Source organism: Tamandua tetradactyla, chromosome 18, assembly GCF_023851605.1.
Source record: "Tamandua tetradactyla isolate mTamTet1 chromosome 18, mTamTet1.pri, whole genome shotgun sequence".
NCBI lineage: Eukaryota > Metazoa > Chordata > Mammalia > Pilosa > Myrmecophagidae > Tamandua > Tamandua tetradactyla.
This window is the reverse complement of record NC_135344.1, coordinates 76,242,234-76,264,403: the sequence shown is the minus strand read 5'-3', so window position 1 is coordinate 76,264,403 and position 22,170 is coordinate 76,242,234. Positions and strand designations below refer to the sequence as shown.

The following is a 22,170-nucleotide window of genomic DNA, read 5'->3' as shown; positions in this document are numbered from 1 at the left end:
CCCCCCCGTCCATTGTGCCCCTTAACAATCCCTCCTTCTGTCCTTCATCTCCATCCCCCACACAACCACATATCTGCTTTCTGTCACTATAGTTTGCATCTTCTATGATTTTATGTAAATTTAGTCAGAGAATAGGTACTCTTGGCTCCTTACATACTGCGTAATTACTTTCAGATTTCATCCATGTTGTTGCCTGTATCAGTAGTTCATTTCTGTGTATTGCTGAGCAGCAGTCCATTGTATGGACGTATCATAATTTGTTTATCCATTCACCTGTTATTGGGGGCTATTTCCAGTTTGTAATATTCTTAATTTATTGGTAGGTATCTTTACTGAGATATTTGGAAAGATATTAAGCTGGAACATTAAAGAGTGAGTTAAAAAACTTTCTCATAAAAGCTGCTATTATTTGTCATTTTAGAATAATATTGATTATTGATTTCCCTTTGTATAGGAAAGTACTCGGGTAGAGTTGCTTTTAAGTATATTTCATCTTAAGAAATTAACAAATTATTTGTTTCTATTTTTAATTTTTTCTTTTTTTTCTTTCAGAAAACAGACAATATACTTAGAACCACAAAAAAAGGATATCTTAATTAGCTTAACCATAGGCATATTTAAATAAAGTATCCATATAATCATTGTGAAGCCTTTGTTTGTGCAGTAAGTTTCATAAACCAATTTAAAATTAAGGCAACAAGGAAAAAATATATACATATGCAGATGGCAAAGTTCTTAAATTCTAAGTAGTAAACACTAACCATGTGATCAGCTGTCAAAACTGTGAATGTTCTCAAAATATCAAGTAGAAAATTCTTTCAAACATCTGCATTGCTGTAGTAATAACCTATGTTACTAAATATTTTCCTGATTTCAGGAAAATATGGAGATACAAATATTTTTACAATTAACATGAAAATCTTAACCACCTGAAATGGATATCTAAGTTAGCTTATCCATAGGCATATTTTAAAAAAAAACTAAGTAATCATTGTAAAACCTGTTTGTACAGTATGTTTCATAAACCCGCAGGCAGGAAAAAAAATCTATAAATACAGAAATCAGAGTTACTTGAATTCTAAATTTAAACAGTATCTTAAATACCATTTGATTAACTATCAAAACTGTGTGCATTCTCAGAATATCAAGTAAAAAGTTATTACAAATAGCAACTTTGATATAATAATGAGCTATGTTACTAAATATTTTCAAATTTTTTATTTCAGGAATTTAATATTACTGTAACTGCCTACATTTTTTAACCATTTTTTTGTTTTTGTTGTTGTAAACTATAACATACACACACACACTTATATTCACAAAGAAAAGAAAGAAAAAAGCATAATTTTCAAATCATACTTCAACAAGCAGCTACAGAGCAGTTCCCAGAGTTTGTCATGGGCTGCCGTGCCCTCATCTCAGATTTTTCCTTCTAGCTGCTCCAAAACACTGGCAGCTTTATCAGTCATAATAACAGAATCATACAGTGTCTATCTTTTCATGTCTGACTTATTTCACTCAGCATTATATCCTCAAGGTTCAGCCACATTGTCATGTTTCAGAACATATAAATGGTACATAATATTCCATCGTATGTATGTGCAACATTTTGTTTATCTACTCATCTGTTGATGGGCACCTGGATTGTTTCCATCTCTTGGCAATTGTGAATAGTGCCGCTTTGAACATCAGTGTGCAAATGTCTGTTCGTGTCACTGCCCTCAACTCTTCTGGGTATATGGGAGTATTGGTATTGCTGTATCATAGGGCAACTCAGTATTTAGTTTTCTGAGGAATTGCCAAACTGACTTCCATAGCCGCTGAACCATTTTACATTCCCACCAATAGTGAATAAGTGTTCCAATTTCTCTGAATCCTTTCCAGCAGGTACAGTTTCCTGTTTGTTTAATAGCAGCCATTCTTAAAGGTGTGAGTTGATATCTTATTGTCATCTTAATTTGCATTTCTCTTAAAACCAATGAAGATGAGCAGATCTTCATGTGCTTTTTAGCCATCTGTATTTGCTCTTTAGAAAAGTACTTATTCATTTCCTCTGCCCCATTTTATAATTGGGTTGTTTGTTCTTTTGTTGTTGAGCTGTATTAATTTCTTTATGCACACAGGATATCAAGTCTTCATCCAATATGTGGTTTCCAAATATTTTCCCCCATTGAGTTGGCTGCCTCTTCCACCTTTCTAATAAAGTCCTTTGAGGTACAGAAGCTTTTGATCTTAAAGAGTTCCCATTTGTCTATTTTTTTCTTTTGCAGTTTGTGTGTTAGGTGTAAAGTTTAAGAAGTTACCTCCTATTACTAGATCTTGAGGATGTTTCCCTACATTTTTTTCTAGAAATTTTATGGTGCTGGCTCTTACATTTAGGTCTTTGATCCATTTTGAATTAATTTTTGAATAGGGTGTAAGGTAAGGGTCCTCTTTCATTCTTTTGGCAATTAAAATCCAGTTCTCCATTCCCATTTATTGAAAAGACTATTCTGTCCCAATTCAGTGGATTTGGGGGCCTTATTGAAGATCAAATGTCCATAAATTTGGTGGTCAATCTCTGTACTCTTGATTCTATTCCACTGATCAGCGCTTCTGTCTTTGTGCCAGTACCATGCTGTTTGACCACTGTGGCTTCATAGTAAGTTTTAAAGTCAGGAAGCGATAGACCTCCCAGTGCACTCTTCGTTTTTAGGATAGCTTTAGCTATTTGAGGTCTCTCTCCCTTCCATATAAATTAGATAACCAGCTTTTCCAAGTCTTCAGAATAGGTTGTTGGGATTTTTATTGGATCTGTAGATCAGTTTGGGTAGAATTGACATCTTGATGATATTCAACCTTCCTGTCCATGAGCATGGAATATTTTTCTATCTCTTTAGGTCATTTTTAATTTATTTTAGCGATTTTTTGTAATTTTCTGTGTATAAGTCCTTGACATCCCTGTTTAGGCTTATTCCCAGATACCTAATTCTTCTGGCTGCTATTCTGAATGGAATTTTTTCCTTTGTTGTCCTCTCAGATAGGTCATTGCTTGTGTATAGAAATAGTACTGATTTTTGTACTTTAATCTTGTATACTGCCACTTGGCTGGATTTGTTTATTAGCTGAAGTAGTTTTGCTTGAAGTGTTTCTTATCAGGAAAGGATGCTGGATTTTGTTGAATGCTTTTTCAGCATCAATTGATATGTGATCACGTGATTTTTCCCTTTTATTTTGTTCATGTGCTGTATTATGTTGATTGTCTTTCTTATGTTGAACCAGCCTTGCATTCCTGGTATGAATCCCACTTGATCATGATGTACAATTATTTTAACAGTTCCTTTCAGTTTTACCATTGAATATGATTTGTCAATATTTTGTTAAGAATTTTCACATCTATGTTCATTAGGGAGATTGGGCTGTAGTTTTCTTTTCTTGTTTCTTGTATCATCTTTATCCGATTTGGGTATTAGAGTAATGTTAGCTTCATAAAATGAGTTAAATAGCCTTCGTTTTACTTCAGTTTTTTGGAAAAGTTTGAGAGGAATTGGTATTAGTTCTTTTCGAAATGGTTGATAAAATTCTATTGTGAAGCCATCTGGTCCTGGGCTTTTTTGTGTGTGTGTGGGAAGATTTTTAATGACTGACTGGATCTCTTTACTTGTAATTGTTTTGTTGAGATCTTCTATTTCTTCTCAAGTCAGTATAGGTAATTCATGTGATTCTAGGAATTTGTCCATTTCATCTAAGTTGTCTAGTTTTTTGGCATATAGTTGTTCATAATATTCTCTTATGATTTTTTAAATTTCTTCATGATCTGTGATAATAACCCACCTTTCATGTCTGATTTTGTTTATTTGTGTCCTCTCTTTTTTCATCTTTGTTAGTCTAGTTAGGGGACTATCAATTTTATTAATTTTCTTAAAGAACTAACTTTTAGTTTTGTTGATTCTTTCTATTATTTTATTGTTCTCCAATTTGTTTACTTCTGCTTTAGTCTTTATTATTTCTCTTCTTTTATTTGCTTTGGGGTTAGTTCTTTCCCTAAATTCTCTGGGTGAACAGTTAAATCCTCAAGTTTTAGTCATTCTTCTTTTTTAATATAGGCATTTAGGACAGTAAATTCCCCTCTCAGCACTGCCTTTGCTGCATCCCATAAGTTTTGATATGTTATATTCTCATTATCATTCATCTCCAAATATCTACTGATTTTTCTAGCAATTTCTTCCTTGACCCACTGATTATTTAAGAATGTGTTGTTTAATCTCCATATATTTGTGAAAGCTCAATAATATTTGGTGATTATTTATTTCCAGCTTTTTTCCATTGTGATCAGAGAAAGTGCTTTGGATAATTTCAATCTTATTAAATGTATAGAGATTCAGTTTATGTCACAGTATATTATCTATCCTAGAGAACATTCCATGTGTGCTAGAGAAGAATGTATATCCTGGTGGTTTTGGATGTAATGATCTATATATGTCTATTAGATCTAATTCATTTGTCCTATTGTTTAGGTTCTCTATTTCCTTGTGGATCCTCTGTGTAGCTATTCTATCTATAGCAGAGACTGGTATATTGAAGTCTCCCACTATTACTATTGAAAAGTCTATAGTTTCCTTCAGTTTTTCCATTATGTGCCTCATCTGTTTTGGAGCTCCTTGATTGGGAGCGTGCACATTTATAATTGTAACTTCTTCTTGATGAGTTCTTCCTCTTATTAATATGTAGTGTCCTTCTTTGTCTCTTATGAAAAGTCTTTACATTTAAAATCTATTCTGTCAGCTATTAGTATAGCTACTTCTGCTTTCTTTTGGTTACAGCTTGCACAGATCTTTTTCCATCCTTTCACTTTCAGTCTAACTGTTCCTTGAGTCTAAGATGCATCTCTTGTAAACAACGTATAGACGGATTATATTTTTTGATCCATTCTGTTAGTTTGTATCTTTTAATTGGTGAGTTTATTCCATTAACATTCAAAGTAATTACTGTAAAAGTGGTTCTTAACTCTACCATCTTTTCCTTGACTTTTTATTTGTCAGATCTACTTATTATTTTCCTTTTCTCTCTCTTTTCCTTTAAATTACCGTTACTCATATTCTTCAATTCCTTGCTCTCCTCCAGGCCTCCCCTTCCTATCTTTTTTTATCAGCTGACAGGGCTCCCTTTAGTATTTCTTTTAGGGCTGGTCTCATGTTGACTAGTTCTCTTAATCTTTCTTTGTCTTTGAAGATTTTCATCTCTCCCTCAATTTTGAAGAATAACTTGGCTGGTTAAAGAGTTCTTGGTTGAAAGCATTTCTCATTCAGGATCTTTAAAACATCATACCACTGCCTTCTTGTTTCCATGGTGCCTGTTGAGTTGTCTGAAGTCAGTCTTATGTGTTTTCCCTTGTATGTAATAGATTGCTTTTCTCGTGATGCTTTCAGGACTTCCTGTTTCTCTTTAAAATCTGACACTCTGATTAGTATGTGTCTTGGCGTGGGCCTGTTTATTTTTATTCTTTTTAGAGTTCACTGGGCCTCTTTGATTTGCATATTCATGTCTTTTATAAATTGGAAAGTTTTCTCTGATATATCTTCAACTAACTTTCCCAACCCTTTATTCTTCTCTTCTCCTTCTGGTACACCAATGATTCTTATATTTGTGTGCCTGTTGTTGTCCATCATTTCTGTAAGATCCAGTTGTATTTTTTCCATCTTTCTCACCATTTATTCTTTTGTGCACTCTAGTTCTAATGTTCTGTCTTCTAGCTCACTTATTCTTCTTTCTGCTTCTTCAGATCTGCTATTGCCTGTCTCCAGTATATTTTTAATTTGGTCTACTGTGTCTTTCATTTCTGGGAGAGCTGCCACTTTTCTGTTTAACCTCCCAAATTCTTCTTTATACTCTTCTAGTGTCTTCCTGATATCCTTTATTTCTTTGTAAATATCCTTGAGTAGTTGTTCCATATTCTGTGTCCCCTCTGGAATTTTGATTTGATCATTTGGCTGGGCAATTTTTGCTTGGATCCACATGTGCCTTGTGATTTTCTGTGGTGTTCAGGGCATTTAATTATCTTGATATGGTTATTTTGCAAGTTGGTTTCCTTCACTCTCCTAAAGTTTTTATTTTACTGATAAAGTTTCTTTTGAATGTTTCCTTTTGCACTTTGTCAGTTATTCTCCACCAGGTCAAGGTCTGAATCTCATGTAGGGGATAGAATTCGATTTTATGGTCTGTTAAAAGCTGCACTGGGTTGATGGGTACTCCAGTGGTGGAATGGCTGCCCACCACATAGGAGACCCAGGCTCGAATCCCTGCCTATGCACACACACGAAAGAAGAATGAGAAAAGAAAAATAAATAAATAAAAGAAGAAGAAGAAGAAAAAGTTAATAATAATAAAGTAAAATAATAATATAATTTAAATATGAAACACAAAAACAAGAACCACAGCAAAATACACCTCGACAGTAATAGGCCCCAAAATCAAATGGAGGCACCCCCAAATATCCTGGGAGTGAAGTCAGGCTGGTGCCTACCAGAGGGAGAGAAATTTTGAGAGAAAAATATTAACAGTAATAATAAAAATAAATGAAATGAATAATAAAAAATATGTGAAATGGAAAATGAAGAATAAAAATATAATATAAAATATCTATTAAAAATTTTTAAATAATGAAAAGAACAATTCTGTTACTAATAAAAATATAAAAAGAATATATTTTAAAAGGGGAGTAATTTAAAAAGAATATTAAGAAGAAAAAAAATAAAGTAAAATAAAAAATAAGAATGAAGAGCTAGGCAGATATGGAGTTCTCCTGCCTGCACTTACCCCTTCTCTGGAACACGTGGCAGCCGTGAGGCTCCTCTTCCCTCAAGCTCTCCTATCCCTGTCTGGTGCAGTTGACCTGCACTTACTGCGTCTGGCCAGCATATGGCATGCTTAGGTCTCCTCTTCCTTCAGTACCACCCACCCCCAATCCTGGCCGAAGCAACTTGAGGTTAGTGTGCTCAACAGAGAGGCTATTCCACCAGGGGCAGCCAGCCTTCAGGTCCTCCCCAGGGGGACTGGGGAGCCAACCTTTGAGTGGCGAGTCAGCTGATCACCGGATCCCCAGCATTGGTGGGCCTTCCAGATACTGCGACTGTGGGCTGGTTATTCCTGCACCCAGCTGGGTTATCACTTGCCTCACTCCAAGGCCTGCCCCATGGTGAACATTCCAGGCACCCAGGTGGGCGCTGTTCATGCAACCACATAGGGAAGTTTCCCTAGTCAGGAGCTGTGCAGAGTGGAGCCTAGGAGGGTCAGTTCCCTCCTATTGCACCTCTCCAGTGCACCGCAGCCTGCCAGGTAGAGATCCAGTCACCTCAGCCACTTGCTCTGACCCAGTCCACCAGTGCTCTCCTCCCCAGAAATGCCTAAAGACCCTCCGGGTTTACTCACACCCTGAGACCTGCAGTCCTAAATATTTTCTCCCTGCCTTCTACCTTGTTTCTTGGAGCAGGAGTGAACTCACTCCACTCTGCTCTACCATAATTCCCAGAAGCCCAGTTAACAAGTTATTTTCTTTGTTTTTTTTTTTTACCTAAAATTGTATCCATAGAAGTAACTGCAGTAGACAAATAGTATAAACTTGAACTAATAATTTAATTTCTTGCCTTGAAGCATCTTCATTTAAAAACTAGTATGGGCTGGCTACAATGGACATAAGATGGCAACAGCAGCTATAGCTTTTCTTTGTTCACCTACTGTTTGACTGGTTTTGAGTGAAAATCCAAAGAAAGACCTCTTCAGCTGAGCTATTGACAATGCCAACACAGGAGTTAATGACCTTCAAAGATGTTGCTGTAGACTTCACCCAGGAAGAGTATGCATTGCTAGACACATACCAGAGAAAGCTGTTCAGAGAAGTGATTCAGGCAAATATCAGTCGTCTGGTTTCAGTGGGATGTCAAGTCTGCAAATCAGTTGTGTTTTCCCAGTTGCAACAAGAAGACACAGTCTGGAGAGAAGGAATGGAATTTCTCCAAAACCAGAGTCCAGGCAAGAAATTTGCCTATGAAAAGCAAGAGACATTAATGCAACTTACCTACAGAAATGGAAATTCTGACATCATGTCATTGTAGATATCTCACATTCAAAGGACTTCCTTTAAATGTATAAATTTTCAAGAAGATTTCACTCTCATAGTGACTCCGTATGGATTAGTTCCCATGAGAGAGAAGCTGTATTTAAACAAACCACTTGAAAGAGTCCTTAGTGACCAGGCGTCTTGTAGTGAACATAAGCAGATTCACATTAGAAGTAAATCAAATGAATGCCTACAAAGTACTAAAGCCTTCATTGAAAGCTCTGGCTACAGACAGTACAGTGGAACTCAAACTAGAGCTAAACTATGTGAATGCCTTCTATGTGGGAAAGCATTCATTAGATTTATTGACCTTAGACAACATAAGAGAACTCACACTGGAGAGAAATTCTATGTTTGCCATACATGTGGGAAATCCTTCAGCCAGTCTTCTAATCTTCGACAACATGAGAGAGCACATACTGGAGTGAAACCCTATGAGTGCCATACATGTGGAAAGGCCTTCATTCGTTGTCATGTCCTCAGACAACATGAGAGAACCTGTGCTGGAGAGATTCCTTATGGATATCCTCAGTGTGGGAAAGGTTTCAGTCAGTATTCTCATTTTAGACGACCTGAGAGAATTCACATTGGAGAGAAACCTGATGAATGCCATACATGTGGGCACGACTTCATTGATATACCTTCAGATGACATGAAAGAACACAGACTAGAGGAAAACCCCATGAATGTCATCTATGTAGGAAAGCTCTCAATTACAGTTCTGCCCTTAGGCAACATGTGATTATGCCCAATGGACAGAAGCCATAAGAATGTCATCTATATGGGAACACGTTAATTTTTCTAACCTTAGGCAACGTGAAATTATTCAGCCTTGAGAGGAAACCTATGAATGTCATCAGTGTGGGGAAGCCTTCCAATATTATATAATATTCTGTCATTGGAATGAGAGAACTCACACAACATGCTTGGAATTGAAGAGGTTTCAGCCATAGTTTTAACCTTTAAACACACTGGAGAACACACATACTGAAGAAAAACTGAAATTAACATGGTATTGACTTTAGTCATCAGTGCTATTGTTGGTAAAATAGGAAACTCATACAGGAGAGCATCCATATGACTGTCATTAACAAAGCCCTTGGTAGTTGGCGTGATGATATACCATGTGAGAGAACTCACAGTATACATCTACTAGTAATGGGAAATCCTGATCTGTGACTGTGTAAGCTAGCCAGATAAATTACATGTGAGGAATTCCATGCTCTCAATAGTGGAGCACCTTAATTTGTAATTTATGCTTTCAATGAAATGAGTGAACTCCATTGGAATGAATCACTAGGTATATAATTAAGATGTGCCGTCATTCAGTGAAACACAAGCTTTGATGTGCTAAAAATATTCAGTTTATGGATAACTGTGATACTAGGAAATTAGATGGAAATTCATCAAAACATGAAATAAGAGGGGAAAGTCTTTATTGGCAGAATGAGCCCCTTTGGGGGAGATCCAGAAATTTCATGATGGAGAATGTATTCAGTGTAAAGTCTTGAGAAGTCATTAATTCAGGAATTGGGGAGGTTGTAGGCGTGTACTATTGTGTCTCAGTGTGGAATAGTGTTTGAGGGATATAGCAAATTGTTGGATATTTGATGGCTGAGTTGTAGAGATCATTGGTTAAAATTCTGTAGGTTTGGGAATAGGACAGTGAAGTCTGTTATTTGGGAGTTTCTAGGGTAAGTGTGCTTTCTGGCTGTCTAATATATCAATGTTGGGTATTTTGGGGGGTTAGTGCTTAAATATCTGAAGAGTAGGAACAGATATTTTTGCTTTGTTTCTAACTTAAAGGGAACAGTACTTTAAGTAACAGCAGTGTTTATTAGAGTGAAAGGGTCCTGCACACAGCAGCAGTTCACTGAGTCAAGCAGACGCCCAGAGAATTCCCATTTCCCCCCACTAGGGAGTATCAGTGCAAACCCACTGAAATAATTATCTTAATAATCAAAGAGGTAATAGATTATAGGCAGTGCCATTATGATGGTCCAAATGTGGAAATCCTGTCTTTGAGATTGATTTTCTAAGTTGTTATCCAGAGCGTGCATATATGAAAATTCTCCAGCTGGATTCCTAATTTTAAGACTGGTGAATGCTTTCCAACTAAAATTGGGGACGTTAGAAGTATTTCTATTCTCAGAACTACAGCTTATATTTTATGAAATATTGAAAAACTGATTGATTTCCCTTAAAAAGAAAGGCTAAGAAGTGGTTGTCTTTTCATAATTTCCATTGCATACAGATATGAGAGGACTTGTGTAAGTCATAGAATGGAAAGAAAAAGCAGAAAACTTGAAAGAAAAAGCAGAAAACTTGAGGACAAAAGGAAACTGTTTGAAGATGACATGTTAGGTATATAGAGACTACTATTATATTTTTAAAAGAAAATTGTAGTTTATTATTAGTTTTAAGAATGTCACAAGATCTGAAGTAAAATTCAATTTCTATGTTCCAGTTTGATAGGATTAAGTGCCTTAGAAAAGCCATTTTTTAATCCTGATCCTTCTTTGAAGGCAGACATTTCTTTTAATCCCTTTACAGCGCTGTAGTTTGGAGACTTGATTATATTATCTCTACAGAGATGTGACACACCCAGTTGTAGGTTTTAACCTTTGATGAGAGGGAGATGTGACTCCATCCATTCCAGGAGGGTATTGATTAGTTTACTAGAATCCTTTAAATGAGGAAACATTTTGGAGAAAGCTTCAGAGCCACAAGAATTGTAAGAGCTGAGCGAGCTCACACAGCCAGAGATCTTTGGAAAGCAATAGTTTTCCAGGTATATTTTGACAAGTAGTTATAGAACAGATTTTAGAGTTTCGTATGGGTTACAGTTCCATGATTTTTTTTTTCTAGCTGCCCCAAGACACTGGACAGCAGAAATATCACTATAATGATTCACCAGTCATACTCATTTGTTAAATCCTATCTTCTCTATTATGCTCCTTCTCTTTAAATATATGCATAAAAGCAATCAATTTCAAAGTACATCACAACAATCAGTTATAGGATAGATTTCAGCATTTAGTATGGATTACAACTCCACAATTTTAGATTTTTATTTCTTTTGTTTTTTTTTAGATTAACTCCTTAGAGAAAGTAGGTGTGAATTTTAATTTCTGAAAAGAATTTAGTCCTTTTGTGTGGTTAATGACTTCCCCTATTAACCGTAACTCTGCGTGTGACTTTCGGGGGAACCAGTGCTGGTGGTCCTTCATGATCCTTTCAGAGACACAGAGCTGGGGGCCAGATAGTGGTGGGACAAAGCAATATGGGACAGAGCAATAAGGAGGCTTCTCCTCTCCAACTGGGAATCTGCATTTACACGAGGAAAATGTTATTTTTTTTTAAGCTTTAAACATTCCTTTCTCTAGGGCAAAGATAAATAGGTAAGAGAGGAGGAGAAGCTGAGTGAAGAAAATTAGATGATTACGAGATTGCTATGCCACCGCTCATAGATGCTTACTTAGTTTATTCCCCTGGGGATCTGTGTTCTCGATTCTGACTCCAAGTTTGCTTATTCTAATCATTTCATGTCAGTGAGATCAAACAATATTTGTCCTTTTGTGCTGGCTTATTTCACTCAACATGATGCCTTCAGGGTTCATCGTGTTGTCCCATGTTTCAGGACTTCCTTCTTTTTATGGTTGAATAGTATTCCATTGTCTAAACATACCACATTTTATTTACCCATTCATCATTTGTTGGACACTTGGGTTGCTTCCATCTTTGAGCAATTGTGGATAGTGCTGCACAATTGCTGTTTGAATCCCTGCTTTCAATTCTTTTGAGTATATATAGAGAGTAGTAGAAATGCCAACTCATGGTAATTTATACTTAACTTTCTGAGAAGCGTCCCAAACTGTCTCCCATGGCAGCTGTACCATTTCATATTCCCACTGGCAATGAGTGTTTCTATTTCTCCATATTCTCTCCAACACTTCTGGTTTTGTGGGGTTTTTTTTCCTTTGTATGCTGTATGGCAGAGGCACATTTCATTCTTTTTCTATGTGAGCATCCCCTTATTGAAGCTATTTCTAGCTGCTCTAAGGTACTGGAGGCTAAAAGAAACATCAATATAATAATTCAGCACTAATACTCATTTGTTAAACCCAACCTTCTCTGTACAACTCTACCATCACCTTTGATCTTTCTTTCCCACTTTTTAGGGGTATTTGGGCTATGGCCATTCTAACTTTTTCATGTTGAAAGAGGCTGTTGAACATATGCAGTAGGGACATGGAACTAGCTGATGTTCTGGAGAGGTTGGCCCCTCTGCATTTCAGGTCTTATCTGGTCCAGAGACCCATCTGGAGGTTGTAGGTTTTGGAGAGTTACCCTAGTGCATGGAACCTTTGTAGAATCTTGTGTGTGGCCCTAGGTGTTCTCTTGGATTGGCAGGAATGGTTTGGGTTGGCCTTTGACAAGTTATGATAGGTAGCAGTGTCTAACTGAAGCATGCGTTAAGAGTGACCTTCAGTGTAGTCTATCTATTTGAACGCTCTCAGTCACTGATCCCTTATTTGTTACACTTCTTTTCCCCCTTTTGGAAAGACGAGTTTTTGATGATATAAAAGTATGATACAGTTACATCATACTTACTACCTTCCTGTGGCCAAACAAACCCAATAATGGATTAAATACTGTCCTCCTCTTTATTGAGCTGGCACATAGCAGAGGGCAGATACAAGGAGTGGTGAAGAAGGGGTGCCATCGATGTAGTGACCTGCGTAGTAGGTTTAAACCTAGTCCCTCAGCTCTTAGAGCCTGTGGATTCTCCACTGTTTGTGACCCAGTTTTTGGCATCCTGAAGTCTAATTTTTTTTATCTTTTTTGTTTCCTTTACACTGTGTTTCATAACCTAAACTGTTCATTTGTTCTGTATGATTTGTAGCTAATTAGAAGATAATTAGTAAACTTGTTGATTGATGTCGTTCCACCCTTGTTTCTTTCAGGCTCGGTTCTGGGTACAGGTGATGAGGGACTTGCGGAATGGTGTAAAACTGAAGAAGGTACAAGAGCGGCAATACAATCCTTTGCCCATTGAGTATCAGCTCACCCCTTATGAGATGCTAATGGATGATATCCGGTCCAAAAGATATACTTTGCGAAAGGTGATGGTAAGTAGCAAGAAAAATTATTAATAAGGGTAAATCATTACTTTTATATAGTTTTATTTGTTGAAAATGTTCTTCTGAGTATTGTATTTTTTATTTTTTTATTGGCAAATCTTCACACATATGCATTCCATACATGGTGTATAATCAGTGGCTGATAATATCATCACATAGTTGTATATTCATCATCGTGATCATTTTTTAGAACATTTGCATTACTCCAGAAAAAGAAATAAAAAGAAAAAACAAAAAAACTCATCCATACCATACCCCTTATCCCTCCCTCTCATTGACCACTAGTATTTCTGTCTACCCAATTTATTTTACCCTTTGTGCCCCCTATTATTTCTTTCTTCTTTTTTTTTTTACTTATCTGTCCGTACCCCGGATAAAAGGAGCATCAGACACAAGATTTTCACAGTCACACAGTCACATTGTAAAAGTTATATCTTTATACAATCGTCTTCAAGAATCAAGGCTACTGGAACACAGCTCAACAGTTTCAGGTACCTTCCTTCAACCATTCCAATACACCATAAACTAAAAAGGGATATCTGTATGCATAAGAATAACCTCCTGGATAACCTCTCTTAACCATTAAAACTTTATTTTGTCTCATTTCTCTCTTCTTCCTTTTGGTGAAGAAGGCTTTCTCAAGCCCTTGATGCCAGGTCCTGGCTCATCACAGGAGTTCTGCCCCACATTGCCAGGGAGATTTACACCCCTGGGAGTCATGTCCCACGTTGGGGGAGGTCAGTGAGTTCACCTGCCGAGTTGCCTTAGAGAAAAAGGCCACATCTGCGCAACAAAAGAGGTTCTCTAAGGGTGACTCTTAGAACTAATTTTAAGTAGGCTTAGCCTATCCTTTGCACGTATAAGTTTCATAAAGGCATACCTCAAGATCAAGGGCTCAACCTATTGATTTGGTTGTCCCCACTGCTTGCAAGAATATTGGAAATTCTCCAAATGGGGAAGTTTAGTATTTCCTCCTTTCTCCCCAGCTCCCGCAAGGGGACTTTGCAAATACTTCTTTATACACTGCCCGAATTACTCTGGGGTGTATCAGGGCATCGTACTAACCTGGACAAACCAACGAAGTCTCACACCCTATTCAAGGTTCCATGTACTTATGGTATTCAACAAAACTGACCATACAAGTTAAATTGGGAAATGCACTACTGAAAATATAAATTTTGCACAAAGTCAACATCTCCCCCTTTGGTCTCACACAGAAGTTGAAGTTTTAAAAGTATGGACGATATCATCCTTTACCCTGTATTCTGATTTACCTTAGTCCTATCCAGACCAGCTTCATTCATATCTCTTAAGTACTATATTTTTAAAATGATTTCTTCTCATAAGTAATATATGGATATTATGGAAAATTTGGAAAGCACTTTAAGCACAAAAAAGAAAAGTTACAAATGTGTAATTAACAACCTATAGAAAACTTTTAACTTTTTGGTATAACTTCAGGCATTTTTCCTAGCATTTTATTTGGGCTAAATGAGTTAATATTGAATACTTTGTGTTGTAACCACTTCTTTTCATTTAACATATTGTAAGCATTTTTTCCATGTCATTATATAGTCAACATCGTTATTTGTAAATGGCTAAATCTTTTCTAGCTTATGGTTATTTCCAAGTTTACTAAATTAATCAACATGTATCCAGTTTTAAGCAGTTTATTTTGAGTATCCTTGTATAAATCTTTCTAAATAGCCACAATGAAATTCTTGAGTTAAATTCTTAGAGAGGAACATCGAATTCATTAGCAAGTCCTGACAGCTATACCTGTAAAATATATCTTGAATCTGACCATTTCCTGCCAATCTCCACTTCAGATATCTTCTATCCCATGCCACCATCATTTCTCATTAAACCCCTGCAGTCGACTCTTAGTGATCTTCCTGCTTTTTCTCCTGCCTCCTTTCAAACTTTTCTTTGCACAGAAACAACCAGAGTAAGCCTCTTAAAATAACAATGTGATCATGCCATTCTTCTCCTCAGAACCTTCCAATGGCTTCCTTACCTTGACCTTCAGTGTCCTTGCCTTGGCCTACACAGCCCTGTGTGGTCTCATCATCCCTTGCTGTCTCTTGGACCTCATCTCCTTCCATGTTTCCGTGCTAAATTTTCCTCTTCAACCATCCTGGCCCCTGCCAGGGCCTCAGAAATACCAGGCATGCTCCTCTGTCTGAGCTTCTGCATTTACATTCCCTCTCCCCAGAGCTCTCTCTTCCCACATAGCCATAGAGCTTGCTTCTTTCAGGTCTCTGCTCAAATTTCATCTCATTAGAAAGGTCTTCCCTCTTTCTCTTTACCCATGCATTTTGTTTCATTATCAGACATCGCCATGTATTTTCAGATTTTCTGTCTATTTCCCCTTACAAAGACAGTGACTTAGTTCTCTTCACTTGTACATCCCTTGTGGCTAGAACATATACCTAACACACAGCCAGACACTGTGCCCAGTAAATATTTGTGAAGTGAATTAATAAACAAATTTTCAAGAAAATTTAATCAGAGTTATTTTAGGCAGAAGATTCTTAAACACATTGCTTGGTTTTATAATAAATAGATTTAAGTAATAACTGTTTAGGCTACTTTTAATTTTAATAAACTGTAACAGTTTAACTAAATATCAAATTGATTTACTTTTCATTCAATTTGATTTACTTTAGTGATGAGGAAACTGAAATTTTGAGATGCTCAGTAATTTTCCTTGATCATTCTTTCTACCGCAGAGGCTGTGTTCTATGCTACATATATATTGCCAAATTGCCCTCTTGAAATATTGTTACATTTATTACTTAAAACAGATGTCTATTTCTTTACATCCTTGCAGAAACTGAGTATTCTTTTAAATTCTACCAGTTTGATTGGGAGAAAACTTCTCTTTCATTAAAAAAATGTTTCAACATTTACAACTATATACTGGCTGTTCATATTTCTGTATCCCTTCAACTCCAATTACCCAATATCTATCTACCCTATTTCTATCTCCTGATGACCTGAAATTAACTGAAGTTCTCCAAGTTTATTCATTAATGTTAGTTCATATCAGTGAGACCATACAGTATTTGTCCTTTTGTTTCTGGCTAATCTCACTCAGCATAATGTCCTCAAGGTCCATCCATGTTGTTACATGCTTCATGACTTTGTTTTGTCTTACAGCTATGTAATATCCTATCATATGTATAAACACAGCTTGTTGAACCACTCATCTGTTGATGGACATCAACAGATGGACACCTGCTGATGGACATTTGGGCCGTTTCCATCTCTTGGCAATTGTAAAGGATGCTGCTATAAACATTGGTGTGCAAATGTCCATTTGTGTCCTTGCCCTCATGTCTTCTGAGTAGATACCTAGCAGTGGTATCTCTGAGTCATGTAGCAGTTCTATACTTAGCTTCCTGAGGAACCATCAAACTGCCTTCCACAGCGGTTGTACCATTTGACATTCCCACCAACAGTGGATAAGTGTGCCTCTTTCTCCACATCCTCTCCAGCACTTGTCATTTTCCGTTTTATTGATAATGGCCATTCTGGTGGGTGTGAGATGATATCTCATTGTGATTTTGATTTTCATTTCCCTAATAGCCAGGGAAGTTGAGCATCTTTTCATGTGCCTTTTAGCCATTTGTATTTCTTCTTCTGAGAAGTGTCTGTTCATATCTTTTGCCCATTTTGTAATTGGATTGTTTGTCTTTTTGTTGTTGAGTTGAACAATCTCAACACTAGACCCTTATCTGATACATCATTTCCAAATATTGCCTCCCATTGCATAGGCTGTCATTTTACTTTCTTGACAAACTTCTTTGATGCACAAAAGTGTTTAATTTTGAGGAGTTCCTATTTATCTATTTCTTTCTTCAATGCCCGGGCTTTGGGTGTAAGATCTAGAACTACCTCCTATTACAAGTTTCATAAGCTGTTTCCCTATATTTTCTTCTAGAAGTTTTATGGTCTTTGATCCATTTTGAATTAATTTTTGTACAGGGTGTGAGATATGGATCTTCCTATTCAAATTCTTAATGCTGCCTTTTGATATACATAGGAAATGAAAATTTTAATTAACTGAATTTCTGTTTAATGAAAAACTAAAAACCTCTGGACTAGCATTCAAAAATCAAGCATCTAGGTTAAAATGTAATAGAAGATGGGCACAACTGGTGGTTAGAGTGTTAGAAAGTCAAATTAAGGAAGAACTAAAGGGGTGGAGCAATCTACTATAGTCATAGATTAAAAAGACTCAATATTGTTAAGATGTCAGTTCACCCCAAATCTGTACATTTAATGTAAATGCAGTAAAATACTCTGCAGACTTATGTATGAGAGTGTGTGGATATATAAACTGACATACTTATTCTACTATATAGAAATGCAAAGAGCAGGAGTAACCATTACAATCTTAAAAGAACCAATTTGAAGAAATTATATCACCAGTTATCGAAACCTAGTACATTGCTATACTCATTAAAATTGGCCCAGGGATAATCAAATAAACAGTGGGGAGCAATGTAAAGAGTCCAGAAACATGCCCATACATGAATGTTCATTTGCTTAATGACAGAGGTCACACTGTAAAGTAGTGGAAAAAAGAATGGTCTTTTAAATAGATGGTTTATAGCCAATTAGATTTCCTTGTGGGATAAAAATATGTCTTAGTCCTTTTCTCCTCCCAGGACGTAAGAAATAAATCAGTCCCACATGGTTGTTTTAGATGTAAATGTGAATGTAAAACAATAGAAGCTTCTAAAAGGTAATGAGGTAGAACATCTTTTAATGGCCTTGAGGTAAGCAAAGGTTTCATACATAAGATAGGTGTACATGGATGTGCCAAAAGACACATGCAAGACTATACCTATGAACATTTTGTGTAACTGCCACATTGTGGAAATAACCCAAATGTCCAACAACTGTAAAATGACAGTACTATGGTACTGAATAATAGTAGGGGATACGAATTGCTCCAACAGGCATCAATTTAATTGAGTTTCACAAACATAATGGTAAGCAATAGAAGCTAAACATATGCAAAAAAATACATGTGATTCCATTCACATGGTGGTTTTTTCAGAGTGCATAGTAATCTCTTTCTCTGTCTGTACTAATAGTATGTTATACTGTCAAACTTTTACTTCAATTCTACAGATGATATGGGATGTCATTTAATTTACTATTACTTTGTGTAATGTCAAACTTTTTTTTCCTTTAAGCTTTTTATTTTGCAATAATTTCAAACTTACAAGGCAATTGCAAAAATAAGCAAACCCTATACCCAGTAGAATGGCTGCTATTTAAAAAAAACAATAAGTGTTGGAGAAGATGTGGGGAAATAGGAGTACTAAATTCATTGCTGGTGGCAAGGTAAAATCGTGCAGCCACTGTGGAAGACAGTTTGGCAGTTCCTCAGAAAGTTAAATATAGAACTACCATGTGTCCCAGCAACTTTACTACTGGATATATACCCAAAAGAATTGAATAAAGGTGCTTGAACAGATATTTGCACACTGATGTTCACAGTGGCATTATTCACAATTTCCAAAAGATAGAAGCAACCCAAGTATCCGTCACCTGATGATTGGGTAAATAAGATGCGGTCTATACACGTAGGAGAGGACACCCAGGAATGAACCCAGACCTGGCACCATGGGATCAACAATTCCATCCTGACCAAATGAGGGGAAAGAAGTGTAATAAGTAAAGACTCAGTGGCAGAGAGAGTTCAAACAGAGTCAAGAGGCTACTCTGGAGGTTGCTCTTATGCAAGCTTCAGATAAACCTTGCTACCTATTATAACCTACCATCCCCCAACCAGGACCATTCCAGCCAATCCTAAAGAACACCTAGGGCAATTTATAGGATTCCACAAGGGTTCTAGGCACTAGAGTAGCTTTCCAGAAACCTGCAACCTCCAGATGGGTCCCTAGTCCAGATAAGTCCTGAAACATAGGCCAGCCACTCCAGCCCTCTAGAAGGCTGTCTATCAGATAGTTCTATCTCCCAACCCCATATTAGTGACAGATGCTTCCAATATAAAAAATTTAGAATTACGATAGCCCAAACAACCCCAGTGAAAGGTATGGAAAGATCAAAGGTGATGGTGGAATTATACATAGAAGATAGGACTTAACAAAGAATATGAATGCTGAATCATTAAATTGATATCTCTCAGTCTCCAGTATTTCAGAGCAGCTAGAAGTAAAAATCTAAAATTGTGAAATTGTAACCCATGTGAAAGTCTGAAATATATTCTATAACTAATTGTGGTGATGTGTGTGAAATTTTATAGCTTTTTTGTATATATGTTATTTTTCACCAAAAAAAGAAGGAAAAAAAGTCTATTGTGATGATAAAAAAGTATTTAAGCTGTCTAGCCTCCTATATTCTGGAGCAGCTAGAAGGAAAAATATGAGAGGATCGTATGGCAGCCCATGACAAACTCTGGGATCTGTCCTGTAACTATTTGTTGAAAAGTGCTTTGAAAACTATTGCTTTTTTATGTCTTTGCTTTGTATATATGTTATACTATACAATAAAAAAAGTTTAGAAAAAAATGTGTGGTCTATGCATACAGTGGAATATCACTCAGTCGTAATGAGGAATGAAGTCCCAGTGCATGTGACAGCATGGATGAACCTTGAAGACATCATGCCGAGTGAAATAAGCCAGAGACAAAAGGACACATATTATATGATCTCACTGATCTGAAACAATTAGAATAAGCAAACTCATAGAGTCAAAATCTAGAATGTGGGTTACTGAGGGATGGGATAGGGGTAGGGAATGGGAAGTTAGGGCTTGAAATGAACAGGGTTCCTATTCAGAATGATGGGAATGTTTTGGTAATGGATGGTGGCACAGCATTGTGAAACAACACTGAAATACATGTGATTAGAGGAAAATGTTAGATTGCACATAACAATAACAGAATAAAATTTTTTTAAATCCATGGAAGTATACTACACAAACATGGTTTAGCCCTAAGTTAAACCATGGACTATGGCTAATAGTGCAGTTATAAAAATGTGCTATCATCAGTTATAGCAAATGTTCTATACCAATACAAGGTGTTGATAATAGAGGGGTGTCCTAGTTTGCTAGCTGTCAGTATGCGATAGACCAGAAACAGAATAGCTTTTAAAAAGCGGAATTTATGAAGTTGCAAGTTTACAGTTTTAAAGCTGTGAAAATGTCCAAATTAACATGACTCCCAGGGGTGTGGACCTTCCTGGCAACGTGGGACAGAAATCCTGGAATGAGCTGAGACTCAGCATCAAGGAATTGAGAAAAACCCTGGAATGAGCTGGGACTCAGCATCAAGGGATTGAGAAAACCTTCTTGACCAAAAGGGGGAAGAGTGAAATGAGACCAAGTGTCAATGGCTGAGAGATTCCAAACAGAGTCAAGAGGTTATCCTGGAGGTTATTCTTATGCATTAAATAGATATCACCTTGTTATCCATGATGTAGTGGAGAGGCTGGAGGGAACTGCCTGAAAATGTGAAGCTGTGTTCCAGTAGTCATGTTTCTTGATGATGATTGTATAATGATATAGCTTTCACAGTGTGACTGTGTGATTGTGAAAACCTTGCGTCTGATACTCCTTTTATCTACCTTATCAACAGGCGAGTAGAACTTATGGAATAAAGATGAAGAATAGGGGGAACAAATGTTAAAATAAATTTAGAGTGAAATGCTGGTGGTTGGTGAGGGTGAGGGGTGGGGGTATGGTATGTATGAATTTTTTTCTGTTTTTTTATTTCTTTTTCTGAATAGATGCAAATGTTCCAAGAAATGATCATGATGATGAATATGCAACTATGTGATGATATTGTGAATTACTGATTATATATGTAGAACAGAATGATCAAAAATTATGAATGTTTGCGTTTGTTTGGTGTTTTTTGATATTTATAAAGAAATTAAAAAATTAATAAAACAACTAAAAAATCCAAAGTAAGCCTCGCACAAAAGGTTACCTTCACTCAAGAAAGGCCAATGAAGTTCAGGGTTTCTCAGCTTTGGAAAGGCAAATGGTGAACATGGCAATGTCTGCTAGCCTTTTCTCTAGGCTTTTTGCTCCATGAAGCTCTGCCAGGGGTATTTTCCTTCTTCATTTCCAAAGGTCTCTGGCTGTGCCGGCTCTCGTGGTTCTCTAGCTTTTTCCAAAAATGTTTCCTCTTTTAAGGATTCCAGTAAACTAATCAAGACCCACCTGGAATGGGTGGAGTCACATCTCCCTCTAATCAAAGGTTAATACCCACAATCGGGCATGTCACATCTTTGTGGAGATGATCTAATTAAGTTTCCAATCTACAGTACTGAATAGGGATTAAAAGAAATGGTTGCCTCCACAAGATGGATCAGGATTAAAACATGGCTTTTCTAGTGTACATAATCCTTTCAAACCGGCATAAGTAGTGTATGGGAATCCTGTATTTTATACATGATTGTTTTGTAAACCACAACTTCTTTAATGAAAAAAATAATATAAACCTCATACAGAGAACTCCCCCATTACCCCATCCACACTCACACCCAAATACCCAGATCCACCAATTTTTTTTTTTATTAATTAAAAAAATTAACTAACACAACAATAGAAATCAATCCATTCTACATATGCAATCAGTAATTCTTAATATCATCACATAGGTGTATGGTCATCATTTCTCAGTACATATGCATCGATTTAGAGAAAGAAACAGCACTACAACAGAAAAAGAAATAAAGTGATAACACAGAGAGAAAACACAAATAAAAATAAAAAGTACAAAAATATATAAGAGAAAAAAAAACAAAACAAACAAAAAAAAAACTATAGATCAGATGCAGCTTCATTCAGCGTTCCAAGATAATTACATTACAATTAGCCAGTATTGTGCTGACCATTTTTTTTTTTTTAGACGTCATACCATTCTACATATGCAATCAG

General features: G+C 36.5%; 1 protein-coding gene across 17 annotated transcripts in view; it reads left to right on the top strand.

The window, feature by feature from the left end:
- SPIRE1 (spire type actin nucleation factor 1) overlaps positions 1 to 22,170 on the top strand; it is a 362,107-nt gene that overhangs the window by 261,256 nt on the left and 78,681 nt on the right. For all 17 annotated transcript variants that reach the window (XM_077136029.1, XM_077136030.1, XM_077136026.1 and 14 more), the window contains one exon: positions 13,063 to 13,227. In XM_077136029.1, coding sequence (XP_076992144.1) covers positions 13,063 to 13,227 — 165 coding nt within the window. The remainder of the gene's footprint in view (positions 1 to 13,062; positions 13,228 to 22,170) is intronic.